Source organism: Benincasa hispida, chromosome 2 (genome assembly GCF_009727055.1).
Source record: "Benincasa hispida cultivar B227 chromosome 2, ASM972705v1, whole genome shotgun sequence".
Taxonomy (NCBI): domain Eukaryota; kingdom Viridiplantae; phylum Streptophyta; class Magnoliopsida; order Cucurbitales; family Cucurbitaceae; genus Benincasa; species Benincasa hispida.
The window spans coordinates 54,075,736-54,102,270 of NC_052350.1; the positions used below are offsets into that span (position 1 = coordinate 54,075,736).

Here is a 26,535-nt window from a genome sequence, read left to right on the forward strand (position 1 = left end):
ATGACTCAAAAGCACTTTTACTATCAAATGCCATGTTCTTGAGTTAACGGATCTATGGCATAAAAGGTTAGGTCATCCCTCCCCCAAAGTTTTGAAGTCAATATTAGATCAGTGTAATCTATCCATCAAAGTTAATGAAAAAGTTATGTTCTGTGACTCATGTCAGTTGGGCAAATCACATTCTCTCCTGTTTTCTCAATCTGTATTAAGGGCCAAAGCCAATTTTGACTTAATTTACTCTGATGTATGGGGACCAGCCCCAGTGCCATCTACAACAGGTTTTCGATATTACATTTCCTTCTTGGATGATCATAGCAGATTCCTATGGACATACCCCCTTAAATAGAAATCTGACACACTTGCAGCATTTCAGCACTTCACTTAAATGGTTAAAAATCAGTTTGATACAAGTATTAAAATGTTTCAATCAGACAATGGAGGTGAGTTTAAGAAGATCCATCAATTATGCTCTTCAATGGGGATCCTAAGTAGGCATTCCTATCCCTATACTTCCGCTCAAAATGGACGAGCAGAAAGAAAACACTGGCACTTGGTTGAATGGGACTCACACTTCTAGCACAAGCCTCTATGCCTTCACAGTACTAGTGGGATGCGTTTGTCAATGTCAATCTTCTGACCAATGGCTTACCCACCCCTATACTAAAGGGCCAATCTCCAACTCATATATTGTTTAACAAATTGCTGGATATAACTAAACTCAGAACGTTTGGATGTGCGTGCTCCCCTTGCATTTGACCATATCAACATCACAAGTTTCAATATCATTCTGCAAAATATGTATACTTGGGTCCCAGTGTGCTACACAAAGGACACCGATGCTTAGCCAAATCTGGTAAAGTATACATATCTAGAAATGTTGTCTTTAATGAAACTGAGTTTCCTTTTTCTACTGATTTTCAGGTGACCAACGACAATCTACAATCCATCCCTTCATCACTATCTTCACATATGCTAGTCCCTCTCATCCAAGTCCTTCCCGAGCCATTACATATACATCAAACTATACCAACAACCACTCCTCACCAAAGTCTGTCACCAAGTCCTACACTCCCTACTCATCATTCTACTCTACCAGATCAATCACTCAACCCATCAACTAGTGCACAACAAATCATATCTCCAATTCCATCCACTTCAGCATCTCTTATCCATCAACCATGCAACTCCTCAACTCCCTCCCCTATGACTATTCCCACTCCCATGTCAATCTCACCCTCACCAATCATTGCAAACTCTTCACACACAGACCATTCACCTTCCCCTGCACCTATTCAGCAGCCTACTGTTTCCACTGAGCAACAACAGCACATAGTCTCCCTTCAACCGACACATCTGATGATTACCAGAGCAAAGTTTGGTATTTTCAAGCCAAAAATCCTGGTCACAACTACTAAAACTGATTGGACTACCACAGAACCTACCAGGGTCAAAGAGGCTATTCTCATACCTCAATGGAAAGCAGCCATGGACAATGAATATCAAGCTCTAGTCCAAAGGAACACATGGCACCTAGTACCACCCTCAGATTCATACAATGTTCTAGGCAACAAATGGATCTTCAAGTTAAAGAAACATCTTGATGGCTCAATAGACAAATACAAAGCACATTTGGTAGCGAAGGGTTTTCATCAACACCAAGGGGTTGATTTTTTTGAGACATTCAGACCTGTAGTTAAGGCCTCCATCATCCGAGTTGTTCTCAGTACTGCTGTTTCTAAAGGCTAGAAGATCCATCAGTTGGATTTCAATAACACTTTCCTAAATGGAAACCTACAAGAAGAAGTGTATATAAAGCAACCTACTGGCTATGTCAGCACTGAACACCCTGAGATGTGTGCAAGCTCAACAAAGCAATCTACGCCTAACAAGCCCCTCGGGCCTGGAGCAACAAGTTAGGTAATGCCTTGGTTAGCTGGGGATTCAAAATCTCAAAGGCTGATAACTCATTGTTCATGTTTCACACTCGTGAGTCCGTTATCTTTCTGCTGGTCTATGTGGATGATCTGATAATAACAGGCAGCAATCATCAACTGATATCACAACTCATCAGGCTATTTGACAGCAGGTTTGCCTTGAAGGATCTAGGCCACCTTACTTATTTCTTAGGCATTCAAGTCCACTATCTTAAGTCTGGCTTCATTTTCAATCAAGCAAAGTATGTGGAAGACCTACTACACAAACTTGGTCTCACAGATCTTAAACCGACAGCCTCTCCCTACACGGTAGGTAAACACCTCTCATTAACTGATGGAAAACCTCTATCTGATCCTTACATGTATAGAAGCACCATCAGAGCTCTTTAATATCTAACACATACGAGACCGGATATAGCAAACATTATTAATCACTTGAGCCAATTTTTTATGGCACCTACTAATATTCATTGGCAAACAACGAAGAGGGTACTTCGGTACATCAGTGCCACTAGACATCATGGCCTTCTCTTTCAGCCTAGTACTGATTTATAAATCACAACCTTCTCTGATGCTGATTGGGCTTCCAACATAGATGACAGAAAATCTATCGCAGCTTATTGTATGTATGCCGAACATAATTTAGTGTCTTGGTCCTCTAAGAAACAAACGACGGTTGCAAGATCCAGCACAGAGTCTGAATATCGGCTCTCGCTCATGCCACAGCTGAGATCATCTGGCTAAAACAACTGATGAATGAGCTACAAATTCAAATAACCTACAAACTTATTTTATAGTGTGACAACATAAGTGCTGGAGCTCTAGCCACAAACCCGGTCTTTCATGCTCGAACGAAACACATTGAGCTCAATGTACACTTTGTTCATGACCAGGTCATCAATGGCAAACTTGAAGTACGATACATTCCATCATCTGATCAGATTGTTGATTACTTGACAAAGTCGTTGACACAGTCTCAGTTCCATCTACTTCGAAACAAACTCGGTGTGGTTGACCTCCCCACGAGTTTGAGGAGGGATGTTAGAGTACAAGAAGCCAGCAAGAACCAACCAGAAAATAGGATCCTACCACTTAAGAAAAACAGTGCCAAGTCAGAAAATATAATTGGAATGGATATAGAGGAAAAGAAAGAAGAAGACAGCTAATTCATTTTGTTTTAAACAAATTGTATCAGCCTGTAATATAGGGACATTTGTCCACTGTTGGTTAGGAGAATTTATTCCCTTCTTTATTTTTCGGATTTGCCCAGAATCCTAAGGGAAAGGGCATGTATAAAATGGCTATAAATGCCACTCTGCAATGACATGAAACAAATATAGAAAAAGGAAGAAAACTCTTGAGTTGCATCCACCTCTATTTTTCTTCATTCCAACTCTATGGATACGACCCACTTTGTATTTGATACAAATGTAATGATTCAACGCATAGGGGACATGCGAGTGGGGGTATCCTATGCAATGAGTTTGTATAAGACTGAACCTCCAAAAAGTACACACTAGATGTAACTCTGTTGATTAGGGAGGTTTCTATTTCACTAGGATGTCCTAGGCAACTTAGTCTTAATCCTGAGTGAGCTATGGACTCATTTTCATAAGAGATTGTCTTTTGATTTGTATGGGTGAGAATGGCTAGTTCGCTAACTCGTTAAGTCTACCATTTTGGGGACAAGATCGAGTGAGGAGATGGAAAAACAATTCACCCCTTAAGTGATGCCTCTAGGACTCGAACAAAGAGTCTTACTGTCTCATTGGCCCGAGAGGGGTTTCTGTTTGATGGTTGGACCAAAGATAATGTCACACCCCTTCCCAGATTACCCTCTTAATCCAAGAAGAGATGTGAAGATAGCAATTGCCAACCCTCTTATAACAACCACTCTCAAAGTGTCTACATTTGTCTTTCTCTTCACCTATGATCTTAGAAGCATACCTAGATAGCTCAGTATACTTCTGCTCGTACTCAACAACTGTCATACTACCTTAAACGAGCTTCAGGAACTCGTTCCTCTTTTCCTCATGGTATGAAATTAGATAATATTTATCCTTAAAAATTCTTTTAAACTCCTCCCATGACATCTCTTCTTATATGTTTCTTCGAGAGTCTATCACTCTCCACCATTGCTCTGCCCGTTTTTGTAACAAAAATACTATCAATTTGACCTTACGGTCCTCTAGCCATCTAGTTACTTAGAAACACTTTTCTAACTTAACCACGCCTTAGCATCTACCGAGTCAATAGTGCTTTCGAAAGTAGTGGCACCCAATGCCTTCATTCTCTCAATACCATACTTCTTCACAGGATCCATGGGTACAAATCCTACACTAGCTACTATTCTCTGAGCAATTTTATTAAAGACTTTATCCTCTGTCTGAAGATCGGGTTTGACCTAAAGGGTACTAGACTCTCCCTCTGATGTAGCTTCTTGCACTATTGGTCCTCTGACTAACTCTAGATCCCTTTGAGCTACAGGATCTCTAGTAGGGTCACAATCCCTTTCAGCCATTTGCTAGGTCAGTTCGTCACATATACATTATTAGGCTTACAACATTATTCATATGCTCATATTCTAATGCATGACTCTAGCTACTCCCCAAAATCTGGCTCTGATACCAACTTGTCACACCCCTCTCTAGATTATCAAGATGCGAAGATAGAAATTGTCAACCCTCTTACGACAACTACTATCCAACACACTCCTGGAAAACTATAATTTTAGCACCTGTTAATGTTGGATTTTATGTCCTAAAACTCGTAGTTTGTAAATTAATAAACATATTCTGTTTTGTTATTCGATAAAGTTGTTATTGAAATTGTAATCTTGAATCCAATAAACTAAGGTCCTGAGGCTTTTTAATGTAGTTTGAACTTTATGTAGTGACATAAATGTGGATCAATTTCAAATATGTAGCCAAAATGGTCTATAATATATGAATAAAGTTGGGCGCCTTATTCTGGGGACACAATAGATGCGGCCCATTTTGTAGTTAGTACAAACAATGTGATCCTAAATCGTTCATGTGGAGACATGAAAGTGGGGGGCATCCTATGTAAAGAGTTTACATAAGTCTGAACCATGAAATAGTCACTTTTTACGTTCTAAATGCCGTTTTATGTATAAAACTGACTCTGTCTCTTATACACATCTAGATGTGTATAAGAGACAGACTATGAACTCCTATTCACTCGAAATTATCCTTAGATCTACATAGGTGAGGGCAGCTCATTATCGTTGGCCCAATAAGCCTCCTATTTCAGGGGTAAGATTAGGTGGATAGCTGGGAACATAGGGTGCAAGACGGAATTTACTCCTACCCGTTATAGGGATAGTAGATAGGTTGTTCCCTTTAGTACTGAATCCAGGTCTTGAATAAGGGGCCACACCCTCTCCTTGTCCCGAGAGGGGTTCGGTTTATAGGTTGGACCTTAAACCAATTGTTTATTAGAGGATCAGTGGAACTTAAGGAACAAGATGTAGTCTTGGGGGTAAAACGGTTTTGATGACCCAACCGAGATTACGAATAACCTATGAAGGATTGGCTTACTAATCATGGTTATATCAAATGGACACAAATATATCTATAGTGAGGGGAGTGCAACTACGGGACTATAGTGGAATGACCCGTTACTTAACGAATGTTGATTAGCTCCGTCTAAAGAGTTTAGCCAGCTAATCTCGGATCGTTGGAGCCCATGATCTATAGGTCCATTAGGTTCTCCTACTAGCTCATATGGAATAAACTTAGAATAGTATGATAGAATGATTCGAATTGTTTGAATTAGGTGAAGAGAGAAAAACCGACAAGAATATGTGATATAGTAGTCGGTTTTCAGTTTAGAGATACAACTTTAATGTTTAATGTGATTTAAATATCAAGAATATGAATATGTTCATATTCAGAAGCTCGGAAATAATGGAAATGGTCAAAGATGTAAAAAGTCAAAGAGTTGACTTTTGACTTTGAAAAGTCAAACTTTGACCGATCTTATATTCAAATGTGATTTGAATTTCGAGAAAATGAATGTGGATTCATGCTCGGGAGGTCAAAATTAGTCAACACGAGAAAAAACATAAAAAATCAAAATGTTGACTTTTTGGTCAAAGTTTGACTTTTGACAAAATGACTATTTTGCCCTTTGACTAAAGTTAGTGGAAAAATTCAAACTTTTGTTGGATAATTCCACTAACAAAATAGTGGGTTAGGTGTTGGCTTATAGTGGAGACATTAAGCCCACTTAGATAGTGGATTCTAAGTGTTGGGTTTTTATGAAGTTGTTTCATGCAATTTTGCATGACCCTTTTCTATAAATATGGGCTTTTGAATTTGGATTAAAAACTTTTGCCATTTTTTGCCAAAATAGTTTTCAAAATTGGGCTGTGAAAAAAAGAAAACCCAAACCAAAAGAAATTCCATTTCTTTTTCCATCTCTTTCTCTCTCGCGGGTTCTTCATTCATCGGGTCCCACAACCCGATTCTGAGTCCAGAGGATAGTATGACAACTCTAGTAGTGGTTCGGAAGAGTTTGAGTCGAGATTCAGTGAGAAAAAGCAGTTTTCGGGAGCTTCAAAGGTAATTTTTTATTTACTGTTTTTTCCTTCAATTTCATGTTTTTTTCTTTAAATTAAAAGCAATTAAAGTGTAATTAGATCCTTTTTCAACTACGTATGTCTTATGTTCCATCAGTTAAACCTAATTACTAGTTTATAATTCTCTAAAACACAACATATAAATTCAGCAATAAATTAAACATATAATTTACTGCTAACCAGAAAGATCAACATTAACATATGTAACAGATTCAAGAACCAAACTTAAATACAACACCAACCCCACTCTGGTCCTCCCTCTTAACAAAGACATAAAACTAATCACAGAACATTATGAACCACCTAGACTGCAATCTTCCTGAGGGTCTGAGAAGTGATTGATTGGTAGAATTTCTAGGCCTCGGGATGTCGACCGCTACCTGAGGAAGAAAACATTTAAAAGAATGAGCTAGAAAGCCCAATAAGTGACTATCTTAGGTAAAACATACTTTAAATCATAGTAAATATAAACATGCTTATCAAGAAACATTTATAAAATTATAGTCAAGGTTTTTAAAAGGGAACTGAAATCATAAAAATACATCATGTAAAAATCCTGAAATAATTTATTAGCATCTTTCTAAAACTCCACTACTCCACGACCTGAACATGTTAGGGAGCCCTTTTGCTCAATCCCTACTAACCTTAATTGAGAGAAGCTCATTTGCTCAATCTCATTAACGTCGATAATATAGTCATACGTGCACATAGAGCTGGATTGGGTCCTGACCACCTTATTGTTAGGGTTGATGCCCTAAATCTCGTAGGGTTTTATAGTTTGTAAACACTTGTATGAACAAACATTATGTGATTCATAATATATGATATTTTATTCACTTCAGTCTATAAAATATGAGATATTTTAGTTGCATTAAGCACAAACCAATAAATTAAGATCCCCGATTATCGTTGTAACTTAAGCATGTATGTGGAGACATACGAGTAGATCGTGCTTTAAGTGATAACCTAAATGGTCTGTAGTATATGGATAAGGAGGGATACCTTATCTTGGTGACACTACGAGTGTGGCTCACTTTGTAGGTATTACAAATGTTGTAAAGTGCTACAAATGATCTTATCCTAATCATTCATGTATTAGACATGCAAGTGGAGATATTCTATACAAAGGAGTTTGTATAAGACCGGACCACAAAATGTTTAGTTTCTTTATATAACACCATTCATAATTAAGACTCAGCTCACTAGGATGCCATAGACATCAAGACCTTAATCCTGAGTGAGTTGTGAACTCCTGCCTATGAGGACGGTCATTTGATTTGCATGGGTGAGAGTGGTCAGATCGCTGACTCAACAAGCCTATCATTTTGGGGATTCATCTAATTAGGGAACTGAAAACTCAACTATACAAAATGGAATTCACTCCTTCCCCGAAGCAGGGGTAAGTAGATAAATTGCTCCCTTAAAGGTTGATTCCGGGGCTTGAACAATGTGGTGCCACACCTTCTCTTGGCCTGAGAAGGGTTTAGTGATCTATTGTTCATTAGAGGGATTCGTAGTACTTAAGAAGTTAGATATAACTACAGGGGAAAAACAGTAAATTGGCCTAGTTATACTTACGAGCAATTTGTGAAGGGTCATCGTACTGTTGATTGGTTATATCCAATGAACACAAAAATATATTTGCTAAACGATCACATAGCTAATGTTACGCGATCGAGTAAAGAGTTTACTCGATCGTGTTGCGTTGGCTACTCGATCGCATAGACGCTCGGGGTAAATGATCGCTGAGTATATGATACTCGACGCATGGCATACACGTTAAACGATCGTGTAGGCTAGTATGTTCATCGCATAGTCACTAGCTACTTGATCATTCAGTATATGATACTCGATGCTTGCTCCTTCGATCGTTTAGACAATCATGCTCATCGCATAATCGTTGTCTACACGATCCCATAGCATGCATCACTCGATGTGCGCTACACAATCGCATGGCCTTCATGCTCATCACATAGTCCAAAGGCACGCAAACCATGCTACACGATTGTTTATACTCGATAAGCGTTACTCGACGATCTGTATGAGTTACTACACGATCAAGTGACGAGGCTTCGCTCGGGCGGTTCAAGACCCGGTTCGCCTGTTTGAACTGGTTGACTCGATACTTATGTAATAGTTAGCTTTTATTTTCTAGTTTTGAGGCTAATTATCCCGGTCCATCAATTTTTTGAATGTACATGTGATGTATGTTTCTTATATGCTATAATGTATGTCATATAGTTTTAAAACCCACCATAGGCTATACATTTATTTATACATCATCTTTATATTATAAGTGTTATAATATACTAGTTTGCACGATTAAATTACATTAAAGCATGTTCATGCATCATATAATATAAGAGTTATAATATATGCATGCATTAAAGCATATTCATGCATCATCTTTATATTATCAGTGTTATAGTATAAGGGTGTATGTTAGCATGTATGCTTAGTTCATTACAAGTTATATAAAAGTTATATATTAGTAATGAATGAACATTGCATGAAGCAGGACACTTAGATTTATTTATAAAAGTTATAAATACCTTGTGGATGTCCAGTTTAGCAATGTGGTTGATTTTAGTTGTTTCATTTTTATAAGGGTTATAATTAATGAAATTAGAATTAAAATCAATAAGAAAGATTTGCATGCAAACTTAGGCTTTAATCATGTTTTAAAATAGTTTTAAAATTTGATTTAGATAGACCTAAGATCACGGTTCTAATGAGATTAAAAACCTAAGTTTAATCTTTTAATTTTATTTAATATAATTAAATTGACTAATAAAAGATTAAATATGTACCAAATCTATCTATAAGGGACCTTTTGGCTAAGGCTAGTTATGGAAACATAGCAACCTTACCTGGGAACCTACTTAGAAATGTGAATTAGATAGATTTGTTGCATGCATGCAAATTTGATGATAGTCTGTTAAATAAGACTTAAATAAACTTGTTTAATTATCAAAAGAAAGTGTTGTTTTTTAGCAAATTAAACACCCACTTAGTTAAAATTAGTAGCCGGATTTACTAAGTTAATGAATCCCTAGGTAGAACATTCAGTTGAGGTAATTGGGGTATATGATACTTCACTCTACCTCTACATGTTTCTCCCTAAAAAGTTCACACCATGAGATCTATCCTCAACCTCGAGGCACCCTGGGAGTGTCACCCTATAGGATGGCATTTGGGTAGGTCAATACCAAGGTGAATGGAGAGAATGTTCATAGTAAGTAGGAGCAAGGCATGTGACAACATATCCGATGGTCTCTCTCATTAGGTTGGATAAAGTTTTAGTGTATCGCCTCGAGGCACCCTGGGAGTGTCCCCCTAAAGGATGGTTGCACAACTCTTTATCTGATCTCCAGAAATAGATAGGGTTGCTTTAGTCTCTTGTCTTAATCTGCTTTTTTAGTAGGTGGGCGCATTAAAGCAGGACTCTAGGGCCTAAAATGAGGGGTTAGACTTACACGAAATTGTTAAGGATGTTAACAAATTCTGGACCGAACAATGGTGATTGTTAAATTTAGTTACAAGGAGTTGTTTCTATCTAATGGTTGAGATTGTCTCATTCCAGTGAAAGGGCACTTGACCACCCTAAGGTGACTTTTGTCCTACCTCACTGGAGCATCATTGCAAAATAGTTGTCACTTAAGGTACAATATAACTATTTTGCTAAAAATTAATTGGTGTTAAAAGTGGTAATACAAGTAGACTCATTAAATTTGTTTTTTTTTTTTTTTATCAACATTTAAAAATTGGCTACCGCTACTCTATTGCTTTTAGTTGTCGATAAATTGATTGGCGAGAACTACGCTAGTTGGAAAAACACTATAAACATGATACTTATCATCGATGACCTGAGGTTCGTCTTTATGGAGGGGTATCCTCCTATTCCACCTCCCAACGCCGCTCGAAATGTTTGAGAGTTGGATAATATTTAAAATTATAATTAATCGTTGAATTATTAATTATATAAAATATTATTAATCGTTAAATTATTGAATTAAACGAAATTGAAGAGTTGGATAATATTTAAAATTGATTTAAATATTATAAGTAGTATTCATGTTAGGAGTTGGTGTTTCATTAATTTAATATTTTATATTAGATTAAATTTAATTAATTAAATTATTTAATTAATTTTGATTAATTGATTTTTGAATATTAATTATTGAATTAATATTTCAAAATTAAATTTCATTATTGAAATAATTGATTTCAATTAAAATTGTATTTAGGGAAAAACAATTTAAAAATGAATTGGAATAGGAAAGAACTGGGTTTGGAAAGAAGTGGGTTTCTCCCACTTCCTCCTCTTCATCTTCCACCTCCAATTCCATTATCCTCTTAGTGTTTTGGTGGTAAGCTGATAAGCAATATGGTTGCATGATGATTATGAATAAAAAAGAAGTTTTATCAGCTGAGAAATGGTTGAGTGGATAGATGAAATTCTGAAAAATTGAAGAAGAAGTATTCTTCAACATTTTGACACCAAAACTAGAAAATCTCACCAAAATTCTCTCAATTTCATCCTCATTTTAGATCCTACAATCCAATCTAAGGTTCAAGAGAATAGTAGGGAAGATCAAATGGTGGTTTTGAAGCCAAAGGAGAGGAAATTTAGCTGGATTCGAAGCTTAGAAGTAGATTCATCAAAGGTATACTTCAGAAACCCTATTTCCTTAATATGAACATGCTTGCTTGATTGCTAAAATTAATGGAATTAGAGTGCTTAAGATCCAAATTACTTCCGCTTGTTGATTGTCAATACCAACAATCATGAAATAATAACTTCATATGAAATGCCTATACGTTAGAAATCATTCATAAAACTTGTGTTAGAAAACATATATTAAAATTTGTCACTCATTGTCTTAAGCTACTTATCCAAGGGGTTATACGCCTCTCCTATTTGCGTTTGCCCTAAAAAAGAAAGGTCCCTTTTTCAATATACTTAACTCCTTTTTTAGCTTAAAGCATAACTTATCTTTACTGCATACTAATAGTTATAGCATCTTAGCTAAGTTCAACGAATCAAAACCATCCTTGACGCATCGAATATCCTTTTCCATCTTTCCTTATAACTTGGCTGACAATTGGGAATCCTTTCTCAAGGAGCTTAGTTAAGCATTGAAACACTTATTAGTCTATGCGACATACATCCACTATGCAATATACTCAAATTGTCCTCATTGTGGATTGGTTATGTTGTATGCGTTAACGCATAACATCATCCAGTCAGCTGCTTACTTGTTCTTCGTATGCAGCTACCAACAATCATGAAATAATAACTTCATATGAAATGCCTATACGTTAGAAATCATTCATAAAACTTGCATTAGAAGGCTACTTATCCAAGGGTTATACGCCTCTCCTATTTGCGTTTGCCCTAAAAAGGAAAGGTCCATTTTTCAATATACTTAGCTCATTTTTTAGCTTAGCGCATAGCTTATCTTTACTACATACTAATAGTTATAGCATCTTAGCTAAGTTCAACGAATTAAAACCATCCTTGACGCATCGAATATCCTTTTCCATCTTACCTTATAACTTGGCTGACAATTGGGAATCATTTCTCAAGGTGCCCAGTTAAGCGTTGAAACACTTATCAGTCTATGCGACATACATCCACTATGCAAAATACTCAAATTGCCCTCATTGTGGATTGGTTATGTTGTATGCGTTAACGCATAATATCTTCGAGTCAGCTGCTTGCTTGTTCTTCATATGCAGCTACCTGTTTATTCATCCACAACATCATTCCAAATTCAAATTTCTAGACTTCATAACTTTGATTCCTACATTTGTTTAACTAAACTCATTTCAAAGAAAATTCTTTTAAACATCTTAACTTTTGCTTACCCTTTGAGTATTATTTCCTCCAAAATCAATCAGAAATCCCTCAAATTCTCCTTTAGTTGGTCGAGAGTTCTTCAACTTCCAAAGTCTTCAGATAACAACAAAACTCACTCACTTAGGCATTAGAAAATTTTTGGCAAAATTGTCTCTTTCTTGGTTGAACCTATTTATACTTGGGTTTGCATGAAGAGTTTGCTTAATTAATTGCCACCTGGCAAGCTTATTCCTTTATTGACATCTGCAAGGCTGCCACCTGACTTACATATTCGTTAAGTTGAATTCCTTAGCTTAAGTTTGATCTCTGGCCTTGCGTCCATCCAAGACATCTCCCTTCAACGCATATCGTCTATCTGCATCCTTCGTCAGCTTAGCTCTTAATGGTATACAAAGTTGGTTGCATATGTTAGGGTTGATGCCCTAAATCTCATAGGGTTCAGTCGTTTGTAAACACTTGTATGAACAAACACTTTGTGATTTATAATATATGATATTTTATTCACTTCAATCTATGAAATATTTGATATTTTAGTTGCATTAACCACAAACCAATAAACTAAGATCCATAGTTATCATTGTAACTTAAACATGTATGTGGAGACATACAAGTGGATCATGTTTTAAGTGATAACCTAAATGGTCTGTAGTATATGGATAAGGAAGGATACCTTATCCCGGTGACACTACGAGTGTGGCCACTTTGTAGATGTAACAAATGTTGTAAAGTGCTACAAATGATCTGATCCTGATCATTCATGTATTAAACATCTAAGCAGGAATACTCTATACAAAGGAGTCTGTGTAAGATCGGACCAAGAAATGTTTAGTTTTGTTATATAACATTGTTCATAATTGAGACTGTTCATTCATGAGGTGACCATAGGTACATGTAACCTAAAAATACACTGATCTGAGTTTGAATGAACTTCTCCTCATGAGGTTAGTAATATCCTCTTTGGGATTTGCGTTATTAGGAAGATAGAAGGAAGTGGCCAGCATATTGCCGATTACCACCATCGAACATATGTTCCTCACCATAAGATTCTAGTAGGGATCGTCCTGATTGGGGAACTTGAGGAATGATGCGTTTTTATGCGGTGATATAATGAAAGGAGTTGTGGTGATGGAAAATGCGTTGTGCAACAAGCTTTCTCAGCAGAACCCAAGTATAAATCCTGCGGAGTTTCCTGGTAAGTCTAGGGTCGAACTAGGGACTAAGGAACACAATATGTGGTAATAATTTTTAAGATCACTTTGCAGTAATAGATGAATTAATGGTTTGGTTGGTTTGTTGTTTGAAGTATAAAAAGTATGCGGTGGTTTTGAGAAAAGATTGATTATGCGACAAATACACTGAGTATGCGGAGGAACGGGTTGAGAAGGTCTTTAGCTAGCGTTTCCCGAGAATGCGTTTAAACTATGTGATCATCTACACTCATGCGACAACAATCATTTTCCAGTGCAATACGGTAGCTCCTAATTCTAGGACGCATGCGATGAATGCAATAATGTCTATAGAGTTTATTCCCAAGTCTCTACTTCTTGCCTATGCGATGATACGAGATGCACATAAGGACAAGGTGACCGCATACAATCATAACCTATCTCTAGGATGCATGCGATGCGTTAATAGAAAACAGTGCTTATTCCTAAGCTCCTATCTCTTGATTATGTGTTTCTAATCTGACTCTTCCGAGCCTAGATTCTAACCTGACTTTTTCAAGCCTAGATTTTATCCTTAGACTACCCTCCCGAGTATCTCTAATGGACGAATGACGCATACATAATATAAGATAACCGCATAGAATGAAGATCCCTAGTTATGCTAGCTAAGTGCTTCTCAACCCATTCGACAAATTTAGCTACTCATGCGTAATGTACAGAGAGTGAGCAGATATAAAGATGTAAATTCCATTTCTATAGATAAGTTCAAAGTACAAAATGACAATGGAAGATAAGGATAGAGAGCCCGGTAGCAATTCCTTGCTTCCCAAGGCCTTTACACTAACTCTATTCTACTAAAAAAATGTTCTTGCTTCCACAAGAGTTGGTCCTCTCTCTGATCTCGACACTTCCGGCACTCTTCCAAGTTCACCGAAACGATCTCTCGGTACAATCTCACTTCCCTTGCTTCCGCCTTCTAAGTAAAAGAGAACTAAGAACAAGGCTACTTCTATCTAAGGGAAAATTATCTAACTGTCGAACGCCTTCACTGAAGGTGGCCTCTGGTATTTATAGAGCTTTGGGGTGAAAGGCTTCTTCTCTCTTATGATTGTACTGATGGGATGACATTAATTCTCTGTCTGATGTGCCGAATATTTGTCATTGAAAAGTTGAGTGTACTTGCTACAATAGATCGTTAACAGCTTGTCAACTTAATTCGGAATCGACCATCATCAGCTTTTTTTCCCATCGTGATTTATTATGCTTTTCACTCAGATGCGTCTACCAAGTTGCGTCGGCTCTATGCGACAACCTTCTTGAGCAGATATTTGCGAGCGCAAATGACCGCATAGCCTTGCATTAACGAAATCTTTTGATGCGCTCGGCCGTTGATTTCTTTGAATCGCATTTTTTGCCTTACGACAACGCATATTCTGCACAAAAATACATAAGTTAACTATTTTAATGCGATTGACGCATGCGACCGCAATATTGTGAACTTAATGCTTTTGGACGCAATCTTGTATATTTTTATCAACGCAAACCTGCATTGTTTTATAACTTAGCACTGTAATAACATGCATTTCTACCCGTTATCAGGAACTTAACTACACAAGATGGAATTCACTTCTTCCTCGAAGCAGGGGTAAGTAGATAAATTGCTCCCTTAAGGTCGGATTCTGAGGCATAACAATGTGGCACCACACATTCTCTTGGCCTGAAAAGGGTTTAGTCATAGTGGGACTATGATCTATTGTTCATTAGAGGGATCAGTGGTACTTAAGGAGTTAGATGTAACTATAAGGGAAAAATGGTAAATTGGCCTAGTTGTACTTACGAGCGGATTTCTGAAGGGTCATCGTACTGTTGATTGGTAATATCCAATAAACACAAAAATATATCTGTAGTGCAAAGAGTGTAGTTATTGGTCTTTAGTGGAGTGCCCGACAGTTAACGAATAGTGGATATCGTGATTAAAGAGTTTAGTCAGTTATTCAAGTACCGTTGGAGCTTCAGGCTACAGGTCCATAATGTCACACCCCACCCCGAGCCCGCACTCCTGAGCCCGAGGAGAGGCATGATAATAACTAATGCTACTTTTATATCCTACTAGTTTCCTTTTGTAACCTTATTTACATACAGCAGCGGAAAAAAAAAACTTACATGCTTCATTTAGAAACTAATTTACAAATTCAAGTTACGTTTACATGAAAGACACTACCCCGACTACCAATCTCATTTAGTACTATTTCTAGACTTATGGCAGACCTTGACCAATATCGCAACCTGGGCTCTTCTGCTACCTGCGAGAGAAACACATAAAATAAACCATGAGCTTTACAAAGCTCAGTGAGCGGTATCACAAGTACAAGTCTTTTACAGATCACAAGCATTATCACGAGGTTCCAATGCAAACCTCCACCATATCATAAAACTTTTCACAAACCTACCTACACATACGGTAGATAGTTAACATTTCATATCTAAAAATATCAACCTATGTGCACATAGTTCTCCCTTTCATGGGCTCAAAAGCTAGGTCCGTCGGCCCTCTGACCATCCCATTCAAGGTTTTTCCATCCCACAGGCTCAGGAACTAGACTCTTTGGTCCCCTGACCATCCTGTAAGGATGTATTTTAGGCTCAGGTTCTAAGTCCACAAACCCCCTAACCATTCCAACATCATACTCACCTCATAATATAAACTATAGCATATCCATTCTAAATATGCTTAAAAGATTAAAAGAAGAAACCACTCACAGTGACCTGTTGAGATTTTTCTTCCCAGCTCACCCGATTTCCCTTATTCCTTCGTTGGACCCTATTTCATGTTTAAATTCAAGCTTAGATTACTCACTCCTTAGGGCCTTATCTCAAGACATTCCTTTCTTAAAAAATGTGTGAAAATGTCTTAACTAAATTACCTTAAAGTTTTGCCCTGAAACTTCTTGGCAAAAGTTCGGAGTCTCAAGTTTACTCCCCCTGGCCCGACTGCTTCCCCACTAGTGAGCACCTCTTGGCTTTCCTTGAATTTGACAGCCTTAAAGTTAGAATTTCATTAAGGCATCCCTCACACTGAATCTACATTTAATTTAGAAACTTTTGGTCCCAAAATCACCTGATTTGCACAAGTAGTTCGGAATAACTTCTCGTTGAAGTTAGCCTAGGCGTCTGTCCATACACCCAGTTTTCCTCGGCACCTTTGCTTATACCTCCACCTAATCAACGCCTTCAATCTACGATTATCTTTTATTTTTCTCCTTCCTTTGTGGTTTTTATGTACTTAACTGATTTGCGGGTTGAAGTGAGGCGTTCTGTCCCTTTTTATAGGCATCTCACCCCTCTTCTTTGCCCGACACCTTCTCCATTGATCACAACCAGGTGTATCCCTCACATCTTGTCAACTCCCAGCCTCTTCCACTTCCGTTTGATGTGTCTTTCCCCCACACTATCAATGCAACCTTCATATCAATGCATCCTAAGGTGTCTTCCTCTTCCATAGTCAGTACTTAAGGCTTAACTTTGCATGTCTTCTCGTGCATCCACCTTATTTGCTCGAGGCCTAAGATTTCTTCCCAATAGGCCACATGTCCGGATGACGACAGAGAATGTGTTCATTCAATCTCATATGCGCCCATCTACCATAAATGCGTCCATTCAACTTCATTTGCGTCCATCCAATTGGCGCAACATACCTATGCCCGGACACCACCCCTTGGCGCATGCGTCTATTCTATCTTTGCATCCTTACAGTGTCCTTTAAATCTCCGCATAATGCCTTTCAAGCCATTGCTGCCTAGCACCTTTCCCTATATGGGACATACTTTCCTCGGTTATGCCATTTCCAATTAACGCAACCTTACCTTGTGGATCCCATTAACGCAACTTGGTCATATATGCTAGATGCTCGCAAGGCTCATCCCTAGCTACATGCCCTCTACCGCATGGCTTACCTTCACCTTATGCGCTCAACTAGGATTATGACCAACCCTCTTCCACCGCATACTATTTGCTTGAGTCTTGTCCTATGCGCTCTCATACCCTTGGATGTCCAATACATAGCACATCGTCAACGCATAACAACCCTCTGTACCGCAAGCCTTAGCAACGCAAGACATTCCACTATGCGCTCACCATGGCTCATCTCATTACCGCATAGCTCATCATCTAGTACTATTGCCGCATACCGCCAACGCATAGAATCGCCGCATAACACCAATGTATAGTGTTACCACATACCATCAACACGTAGTGTTGCCGCATACCATCAACGCGTAGTGTTACTGCATACCATCATGTAGCATCACCGTATACACGATCAACTCGCACATGCATCTTCAGCGTCTTATGCCTACGTCTGCACAACTTTGAGGTTACCGCATGCTCTATTAACCTCTCAAACATCGGCTGCCGCATGCTTATCCCCGCATAGCCTTTCCTCTCAGCCATACTTCAGCTTCTTTCAATTCCCCAAATAATCTCTCAAATTCTAATGGCCAACGCAATGTCTATTACTTAGCTATTTTCCTAGCCTCCAATACACAGTTCTTTTGGATTTATACTTAACTAAATTTTTACTAGTTAAGGCTTATTTCAAAGCTACTTAACAAATCTATTTAAACACTTAGAATTTTCCAACTCTTTGACATAGGATTTAACTTGTACTTAGTTAATCCCTTTTTATTTCCTGTTTAAGTAGGGAAAATAAAAATCTGGGTTTCACACATAAGGTCCCATTGGTAGCTCAATGGATTCAAGTTGAGAATCAGTTTTTGGGTTAGTTTGAAATGTTCAAATTAACAAGAGGGAATTTGATTATATATGATATAATTCAATTAATTCAATTATATATGATATAATTCAATTAATTCAATTATATATGATATAATTGATATGATGTGTTTGATACATTATTATTTGATTGGAGGAACTAGTATTTGAATATCATTCAAATATAAATTCTATGAAGATTCATAGTCATTGAATTTAATATAAATATGATTTATATTAAATGCCATAAAATTTTTAAAAAAAACTATTGTTTATATTTGTATATGATGCAATATTAAAAACTATAGGTTATAAATATAATATGATAAGTTAGTTATTTTATTTATTTATAATTTATTAATTATATGATAATTGATATTTCTTTTTCTCAATAACCGACCTTAGTGGGTGGTTATACAGCGTTTTATGGCAACTGTGAGATAAAAGAAAATTGGATTTCAAAATCTTACACGACAACTAGTTATCAAATTGACTATTGAGTAAAAAGAATTTTACTACACGATAGTTTTAGAGAGTCTAAATAATCGAGCATCGAGTCTATACGATATACTTCATCTATTACACGATTGTGTGATCGCTTATTCAATTGTCTACTCCAATCCTTCCCTCATTCCAAAATAAGCTAGAGCCCACAACTTCTAGATTCTCACACGGAGAATACCAAGGTAATCTTGTGGTAGTGTCTGGTTCTGTTCAAGGATCGAGTTGATACTCGTTGCTGGTATTCGAGGGAGATCAAATTTTTATTCGTTGCATTCGAGTTTGATCGAGGGAAACACTTGAAGAAAAGTTCTTCAAAGGTATTGTCTCTCTTATCCTTTGTATTTGATTTGAAACATGCTGTTATTTATTGATTAATTTATAATCTGTTTAGTATGATTATAAATGTTTGAATTCTTTCACAATGGAGTTTGGGACGATCTGCTTCCGCTCAAAGGTCCTCTATATCAAAGTTCCTACAGCGTAAACCCTACATACCACCTGCTATACTTAGCCACAATTCCTCCTCCTTGGGCTTTTGGCCACATCATTCAACCAAGTTGGCTGTATGACGCCTACCCGTTCCAATGCATGGAACTCCCTTCTCTCTATAAGTGTTGACTAGTTTCTACTTTACCTAAGAACCCAACGCTCCATATTTAACATATTTTCTTGCCCTTTTCTGCCTTACCATTAATAGACTTCTCCAACTCTCTACGCGTCTAATGTGTTACAGCCTAAACGCATATAGTCATAACACTTAGAAAATTTTCCTTCTCTTATATTTCAGACACATCATTCACTATACGTAGCTACTTCTCCATTGACGTTAATTCACACCTTAACTCATAATTAAGAGATCTTAAACTTGATTAACTAGTAAAACAAGTTCAGGGGTTTACAAATAGGATGTTCATTAGATGAGCATTGGTACTTAAGGATATAAAGGTAACCTGGGGGTAAAATGGTAATTTGATCCAACTGGTGTTACAAACACTCGTGAAGGACTAACTTATTGTTATTGATCGATATCTGTGGACACAAAAACATATTTGCAACGAGAATAGTGCAATTGTGGATCTATAGTGGAGTAGACCCACAGTTAATGAATATTGATTAACTTAGTTAATGAGTTTAGCCAATTAATTTCATATCGTTGGAGCTTCTAATCTATAGGTCCATTAAGTCCCACTAGTAGCTCATAAAGGGTATTGGGGTAATTAAAAATGTTCAAATTTACTAAAGGAAAGAATATAATGTAAGGTGATATATTATAATTAATTAAACTTTACAATATAAATTTATTTTACATTTGATTCAAAATTAATTTATGGGAGAATTAAATATTTGGAGTAGTTCAAATATTAAATTTAATATGAATAGAATTCATATTAAACTGTAGGTTAAAATTAATGATAATTTATTTTATTTTATCTTTTAGCAAATGTATTAAATTAAATGGAGGGATGGAAGAATTGAACCTTTGACCTCGATATTGATGATATAAGCACAATGTTAATTGAGCTTTGCTCATTCTTTTTATATTGATATTGATATATTTGTAAAATTATAATTTCGTTATCAATATTGACATCAGTTCCTTTTATCAGTTTTCTTTATGAACTTTAAATTTCATAAAAGGTCACTTCACGGAAAGAATAAATGTAAAATTTTAATCCTAATTTCTAAATTTCCTTTAAATTATTATTTAATTAGAAAACTTATCTTTTATTTTTACATACTATTTCATTTACTTTTGTTAATTTCATTTATAACTTTTAAAATTCATAAAATATTACTTCAATGAAAAAAGAACAATGAATAGATGTAGCTCTCATCCAACATTTTCAATTAAAAAGAAAATAAAAATAATTCAAATTAAAAAAATTATTAGGCAAAATTTTATTGGATACATATACAATAGATAGGTATAGCCCACGCTCCCAATCTTTTTCCAAAAAAAAAATTAATTAAAAAATTCAACAAATTATAGGGAACTAATTTTAATTATAAGGATAAATTGATCAAATTAAAAGCTGATAGTGCGTAATGGTAACAAATCACAAAGTTACAAACCCCATTCTCCAAGCGAATTTTATGCAATTTTTTCAAAATAAAATTTTCATTGATTGTGCTAAACTTTAATGCTTTTGAAAATAGTAACAGGTGTTACTTAAAAAAAATAAATAAACAGAAAGTAACATAATCTTACCATTTATGTTAATTGATGAATATATTAAAGACATTAATATGATAATCATATTATTTTACCAATTTGTTTCTTGCCAATTAAATGTGCTTTTAAGGCGAAACAAATGTGGCCATTAAATGCAAATTTTCAGCAACGCATTCCTCAAAATAAGTTCAAACCAACCTGTATCGAGTTGAAACTGATATATAGTAATTTGTAATGAAAGCATGCAGCTACAATTATAATATATAACATTAACGAGATCATCCTTAATACCCAAAGTTCTGTTTGATAACTTTTTGTTTTTGTATTTCTTACTATGATTTGCATCTTTATTAAGTAATTCTTAGCCAAATTTTAAAAACATAGCAACTTTTTTTAGTTATCAAAACTTAGTTTATTTTGGATGTGAAAGTAGTGTACATACTCATAATTTTAAAAAACAAAAACAAAAAACAAACTAAACATGACCTAAATTACTAGCCACTAAAGGTAATTATTAATGTTTAAAAGAGAAATTACAAAATAATTATAATAATAATACAAATTTTTAATCTACATCACTAAATACTATTTTATTCTCAATCTCAAAACGTTTAAACTATAAAATAAAACTCTTACAACAATAAAGACATAAAATTTGAAACAATAAAAACAAAATTATAAGCATTTCGTATAATTTGGGCTAAATTGAAATAAACCCACCAATCCAAAATTCATCACTAAATAACTATTGTAGTTTTGCATAATAAGTTCGAAATTCATGAGAAAGAACAAGCATTTGCAAGAACAATTTCATTTTTAGAACAGTTAATCTAGAAGTAATCTCTCCCATAACAAACACTTGTGACACTGATCCACTTACATCCTTTTATTTATCATTATTTTTTTTTTTGTTTTTTACAATCTTGTCCTCCATAAACAAATTTAAACCTGTTAGTATCAAAATATCTAAAACAAGAAACCAATTGAAGTCATTTCAAATGCAATAGTATGCTATATAAAATAAATCCCACCAATCCAAAATTTCTGAGTAAATTGAAACCCAACAATTCGAAAGATAATATAATACAAACAATCAAATCTTCTCTTTCGAAGGTCTCTAGATTCATCAGGTAGTAAGGGAACTTAAGAACTTGTGTTGTATTATTATAGGTCTGCTCGTCCTGGATATCTGGGGAAAGGTATAACATCTCTGATATTGTCAATGCCAGTAGCAAAAAGAAGCATCCGCTCGAAGCCGAGACCAAAACCACAGTGCTTGACTGTCCCGTAACGTCTCAGATCAAGATACCATTCGTATGGTTCAAGTGGCAGACCCATCTCCTTGATCCTGCAGCAGGAATTGAGAATTCAGACTTCATAGTTCAAAAAAGAAATAAGGAGAACCAACCTGAAAAGTATGTATTTGTTCTTCTACCTGTCATGAATAACCTCGTATCGCTCCTCCCTTTGGCTTCCACCAATCAATTCCCCAACCTTCAATAGAGGCATTTAAAGATTTACAAACAAACGGGTAAAAAAAGTGAAACAAATCAAACATACTGAAGAATGAAGCCAGATAAACTACCTTAGGGACAAGAACATCCATTGCAGCTACAGTTTTCAGGTCGTCATTGAGTCTCATATAAAATGCTTTGATTCCTTTTGGATAGTTATAGACAATGACAGGCTTTTTAAATATTACCTCAGTCAAGTATCTGAGCAAGCAAGGAGAAAAATATTTAGATTAATCACCATGTTCAAGTGGAATGTAAATGAAAAGCATGGGAGTTCACAAACCGTTCATGCTCCGAAGCTAAATCAATCCCCCATTCTACTTTGTTCTCAAACTCCTTGCCCTTCTTTACGGCTTCCTCAAGTACTTCAACAGCTTCCGTATAGGAAATTCGAACAAAAGGGGTTGAAGAGACCATTTTGAGACGATCAATACAAGTTCGATCATACTTTTCAGCCATAAATTTCATGTCATCTAGGCAGTTGTCAAGTAACCATTGACACATAAATCTCACATAGGCTTCCGCACAATTCATATCGTCCTTCAACCAATTAAAGAAAAAGATCTCACATACAGTTAATTCAATAAAAACTCTAGAAGAAGCGCATACAATCAAGAAAAGAGAACAAAACCCCTATTTGCAGAGTTCCATTGTTTTTCTATATTCCTCATAGAAATTCCAAGCCAAGCTCTCTTTTAAACACGGTTGATTGCTTTATTGCTTGGTAGTACAGAGAATACAGAAAACTAAAACATAGCCTTCTAGCAGCTTCTTCTCAATTAGAGTTCTTATGGAGAACCCCTAACTAATAAATTAGAAGACCTGTTTTGTTCTTTGTTTGCACAACCATGAGCATCTGGAGAAAGGCTAGCTTGTGAACAGGATTAACATTTAATTGCCAAGGAAACTTATATGACATTAAATCTTGGGTCAGTGTGCTTCTATGATTTGAACTCATTTTTTCTAACCCTTTTTTCTTTACAAGTGACCACTAGGGCAACCTAAATCATTTCCCTATAGAAGGTAACTCAAAAACTAAATGAGGAGATAAACTCATCCTATAAGATAAATCCTCCACTGAAAGATATACGTCAGAGGTATTGTCTTATGATGGTCATACATGACTAATATTATAAGCCGGAACCATGAACCCAATTCCAACTGAGAATGCAGAAAAAGAAATAAAACAAAACTTCAGCATAGCAACAAACCTGCAAATCTGCAAATGCAATTTCAGGCTCAACCATCCAGAACTCTGCAAGATGTCTTGAAGTGTGAGAATTTTCAGCACGGAAGGTTGGTCCAAAGGTGTATACACTACTAAGTGCACAGGCATAAGTTTCAACTTGAAGCTGGCCAGAAACGGTCAAAAATGCTTGCCGAGCAAAGAAATCTTTTGCATAATCAACTTTCCCATCTTTCTCTGGAATGCCTGGTTTAAGCTTTGCTCTCTCTTCCAGCTTAGCAACATTCTCCTTTGCCTTCTTCAGTTCCAAAACAGAAGCACCAATTTCCTCCTTGCTGGCTTTAGAAGCCTTCAGATTGGCAACAGCTTCTCCTTTCTCCTTGACAATTTTCCTTGCTTCATCTACTTCTGCTTCTGATGGAGGTGGGTTTTTAATCAACTCCTTTTCTAACCTTTCAGCCTCACTCAATAGAGTTGTAACTTGAAACATTTCACCAGCACCCTCACAATCGCTTGTGGTAACAATTGGCGTGTGAATATAAAGAAATCCATGCTTGTTAAAAAATGTGTGAGTGGCATATGCAAGTGCATTTCGAATTCTAGCAACTGCAGATATCTGTAATCGTAGAAGAAAAGTGTATTTGTTTATAAATTGTACCTTTCCCATTCAAATGCCAAGTTACAGAACAACAAAAGAAATAAAATCCAAAAATGTGAAAAAACCAACGGAAAGATTAGATTCAATTGCTAAATTCAAATTCGAGAAATGATTGATTTCATTTACCGTGTTGGTTCTAGGGCGGAGATGGACGACATCTCTAAGAAACTCGAGAGTGAGTTTTGTCTTCGGCAAAGGATACCGAGCGGGATCAACGGGACCGACATGAACGACAGCATCAGCCCGAAGTTCAACTTTCTGGTGCTTACCCGGCGGAGGAAGCTTGAAGACGCCGTCGACAACAACGCAGGTTCCAGTGGGAACAATCTGGCTAAGATCCGCCACAGACGCTTCGATGATCACTTGAAGATTCTGTGGGCAAGAGCCATCGTTTAACTCGAGAAAGGCAAAAGCATCCTTATCGGCCTTTCTTCCAGTTTTGACCCAACCACCGACGCGTACCTTCTGGCCGGCGAGGCCTGCGCCGCCGTCTGGCCGGGAGACAATTGTACGGATCGGCACGCGGTCGGAGAATTCAGCTTTGAGAGAGTCGTAAGTGGGAGCATCGTTGTTTAAGGTGACGGCGGCGAGTTGGTCGGCGGGTGGCGCGGAATGCTCTGCCATTGGTCCGTTCCCGGTGTATGCCTCAACCACTGCAGTTGAATTCTAAACCCTAATCCACAATTGTATTTAAAGTCTACGTACACGTTCACATCGGTTCGGCTTTCTCAATTTGGTCCGGTTCGTTTTTTCCTCTCCAAACGTATTTGTTCTGTCGCCTTACAAGAAAGACAAAGGAAAAATACATGGTATCTTGTTTGGAAAAAAAAAAAAAATAATAAAATTATAGGCTAGAATGGTCCTAATGGTCTGATTTCGAAGGATTTTCTTAAATTACCTATTTTTAATTAACACATCATAGTTAAAATTGTCTATATTTAGTAAATTTTTAACTTTCTAATTTTCTTTTCTTCTACCTAACTATTCAAATACAAAATTTTAAATACATTCATTTCAAATTTTTATTTTATGTCGTCTATATTTATTAAATTTTCAACTTTTTAACTTTCTTTTCTTCAAATACAAAAGTAACGAAAATCATAAAACAAAAATATGAAAAAGAAAGATCAATCCGTATATTTATTTTTATTTTTTAAACAAAAAAGGTACCATTTTCAATTAAATTGAGTAAACAACAGATTTTTTTTTTCTTTTTTTCTTTTTTACATATCCTAAAAAAAGAAAACCCCTCAGATGGCGAAAGAAAGATGCTACCCGCACAGAATCAAAATAACAAAGAAATGAAAAACGGTCTCATTTTGAGATTTAAAAAAAAAAAAAAAAAAACTAAAAGTATGCACCTTCCTTTGGTGTATTTTGGGTATGTATTTGAAATTCTCTTTTTCTAATATATTTTTCTTTTTTCGAGTATAGTGAATATAAATAATTGAACATTTGTGATCAAATAATTGCATTTCAATATTTTGATTTTTATGACATTGTTGTGATCAAATAATTATCCCTATCAATTTCGTCAAAAGTATAGTTTCTTATAAACTAAACCAGCTTAAAACTTTCATCGGACTAAAAATTATTGATCGAGCATTAGGAAGGGGCTGCGCGTACGCAAGCCCCCACTGCCACAAATAATGATGTAGACTCTGCCCATGTCAGACCGACTTTAGGCAAGCACCCTACCCACGTGCAATGGAAGTCACGTGCCTAAGTCATAGTCCTTCATGATCGGCCACTAGCTCCATCCAGGTAAGTGAGTTTTGCGAGTGGTCTCAATCCCTTTTTATACCTAACCTATACCTTTTAGATTTTCGATGTGGGATTAAAATGCTAATATTATATTATGCTTCATTTAATACTTTTTTTTTGTTCATTTTAAATGAGGACTTTGTTTAAAATTAGGATTTTGAGTTTGATTTCTTAAGCATTATTAATGGTTGCACGAGATGTTTATCTAGTTCTAGGATTGTTGATTCCTAAACCTAGTACATGCATGTTGCGGATATTAGATTCAAGAAGAGATTGTAAGATTTTTTTACGGAATACTATAAGAGTAGTTGTTTCACATTAAAAAGATATGTTACAATTATTAGACTCGATTAGAGATTGTCAAATTTTAACATAATACTATAAGAGGAGAGTAGTTATC

At 36.2% G+C, this 26,535-nt stretch overlaps 1 protein-coding gene and 1 non-coding gene across 2 annotated transcripts; both read right to left on the reverse strand.

Moving 5' to 3' along the window:
* Positions 1–21,875: 21,875 nt before the first annotated feature.
* On the reverse strand, positions 21,876–24,995 carry LOC120071559 (asparagine--tRNA ligase, cytoplasmic 1-like). The gene is made up of 6 exons (XM_039023888.1): positions 24,498–24,995; positions 23,739–24,329; positions 22,811–23,067; positions 22,599–22,728; positions 22,449–22,507; positions 21,876–22,361 (listed from the first exon to the last, which is right to left on the reverse strand). Exons 1-6 carry the CDS (start codon positions 24,993–24,995, stop codon positions 22,178–22,180), a joined length of 1,719 nt encoding a protein of 572 aa, XP_038879816.1. The 3' UTR covers positions 21,876–22,177.
* Positions 24,996–25,980: 985 nt separating this feature from the next.
* LOC120072411 lies at positions 25,981–26,143 on the reverse strand. Its single transcript, XR_005480471.1, has one exon. It is a non-coding gene; the product is annotated as a U1 spliceosomal RNA (small nuclear RNA).
* Between the last annotated feature and the right edge of the window lie 392 nt (positions 26,144–26,535).

Coding starts and splice junctions, on each gene's coding strand:
- LOC120071559 (XM_039023888.1), bottom strand. CDS start 24,995: ATGGCAGAGCATTCCGCGCCACCCGCCGACCAACTCGCCGCCGTCACC. Junction 23,068..23,738: donor TTGCATTTGCAGATTTGCAG/GTTTGTTGCTAT, acceptor AATTGGTTGAAG/GACGATATGAATTGTGCGGA. Junction 22,508..22,598: donor TGGATGTTCTTGTCCCTAAG/GTAGTTTATCTG, acceptor CCTCTATTGAAG/GTTGGGGAATTGATTGGTGG.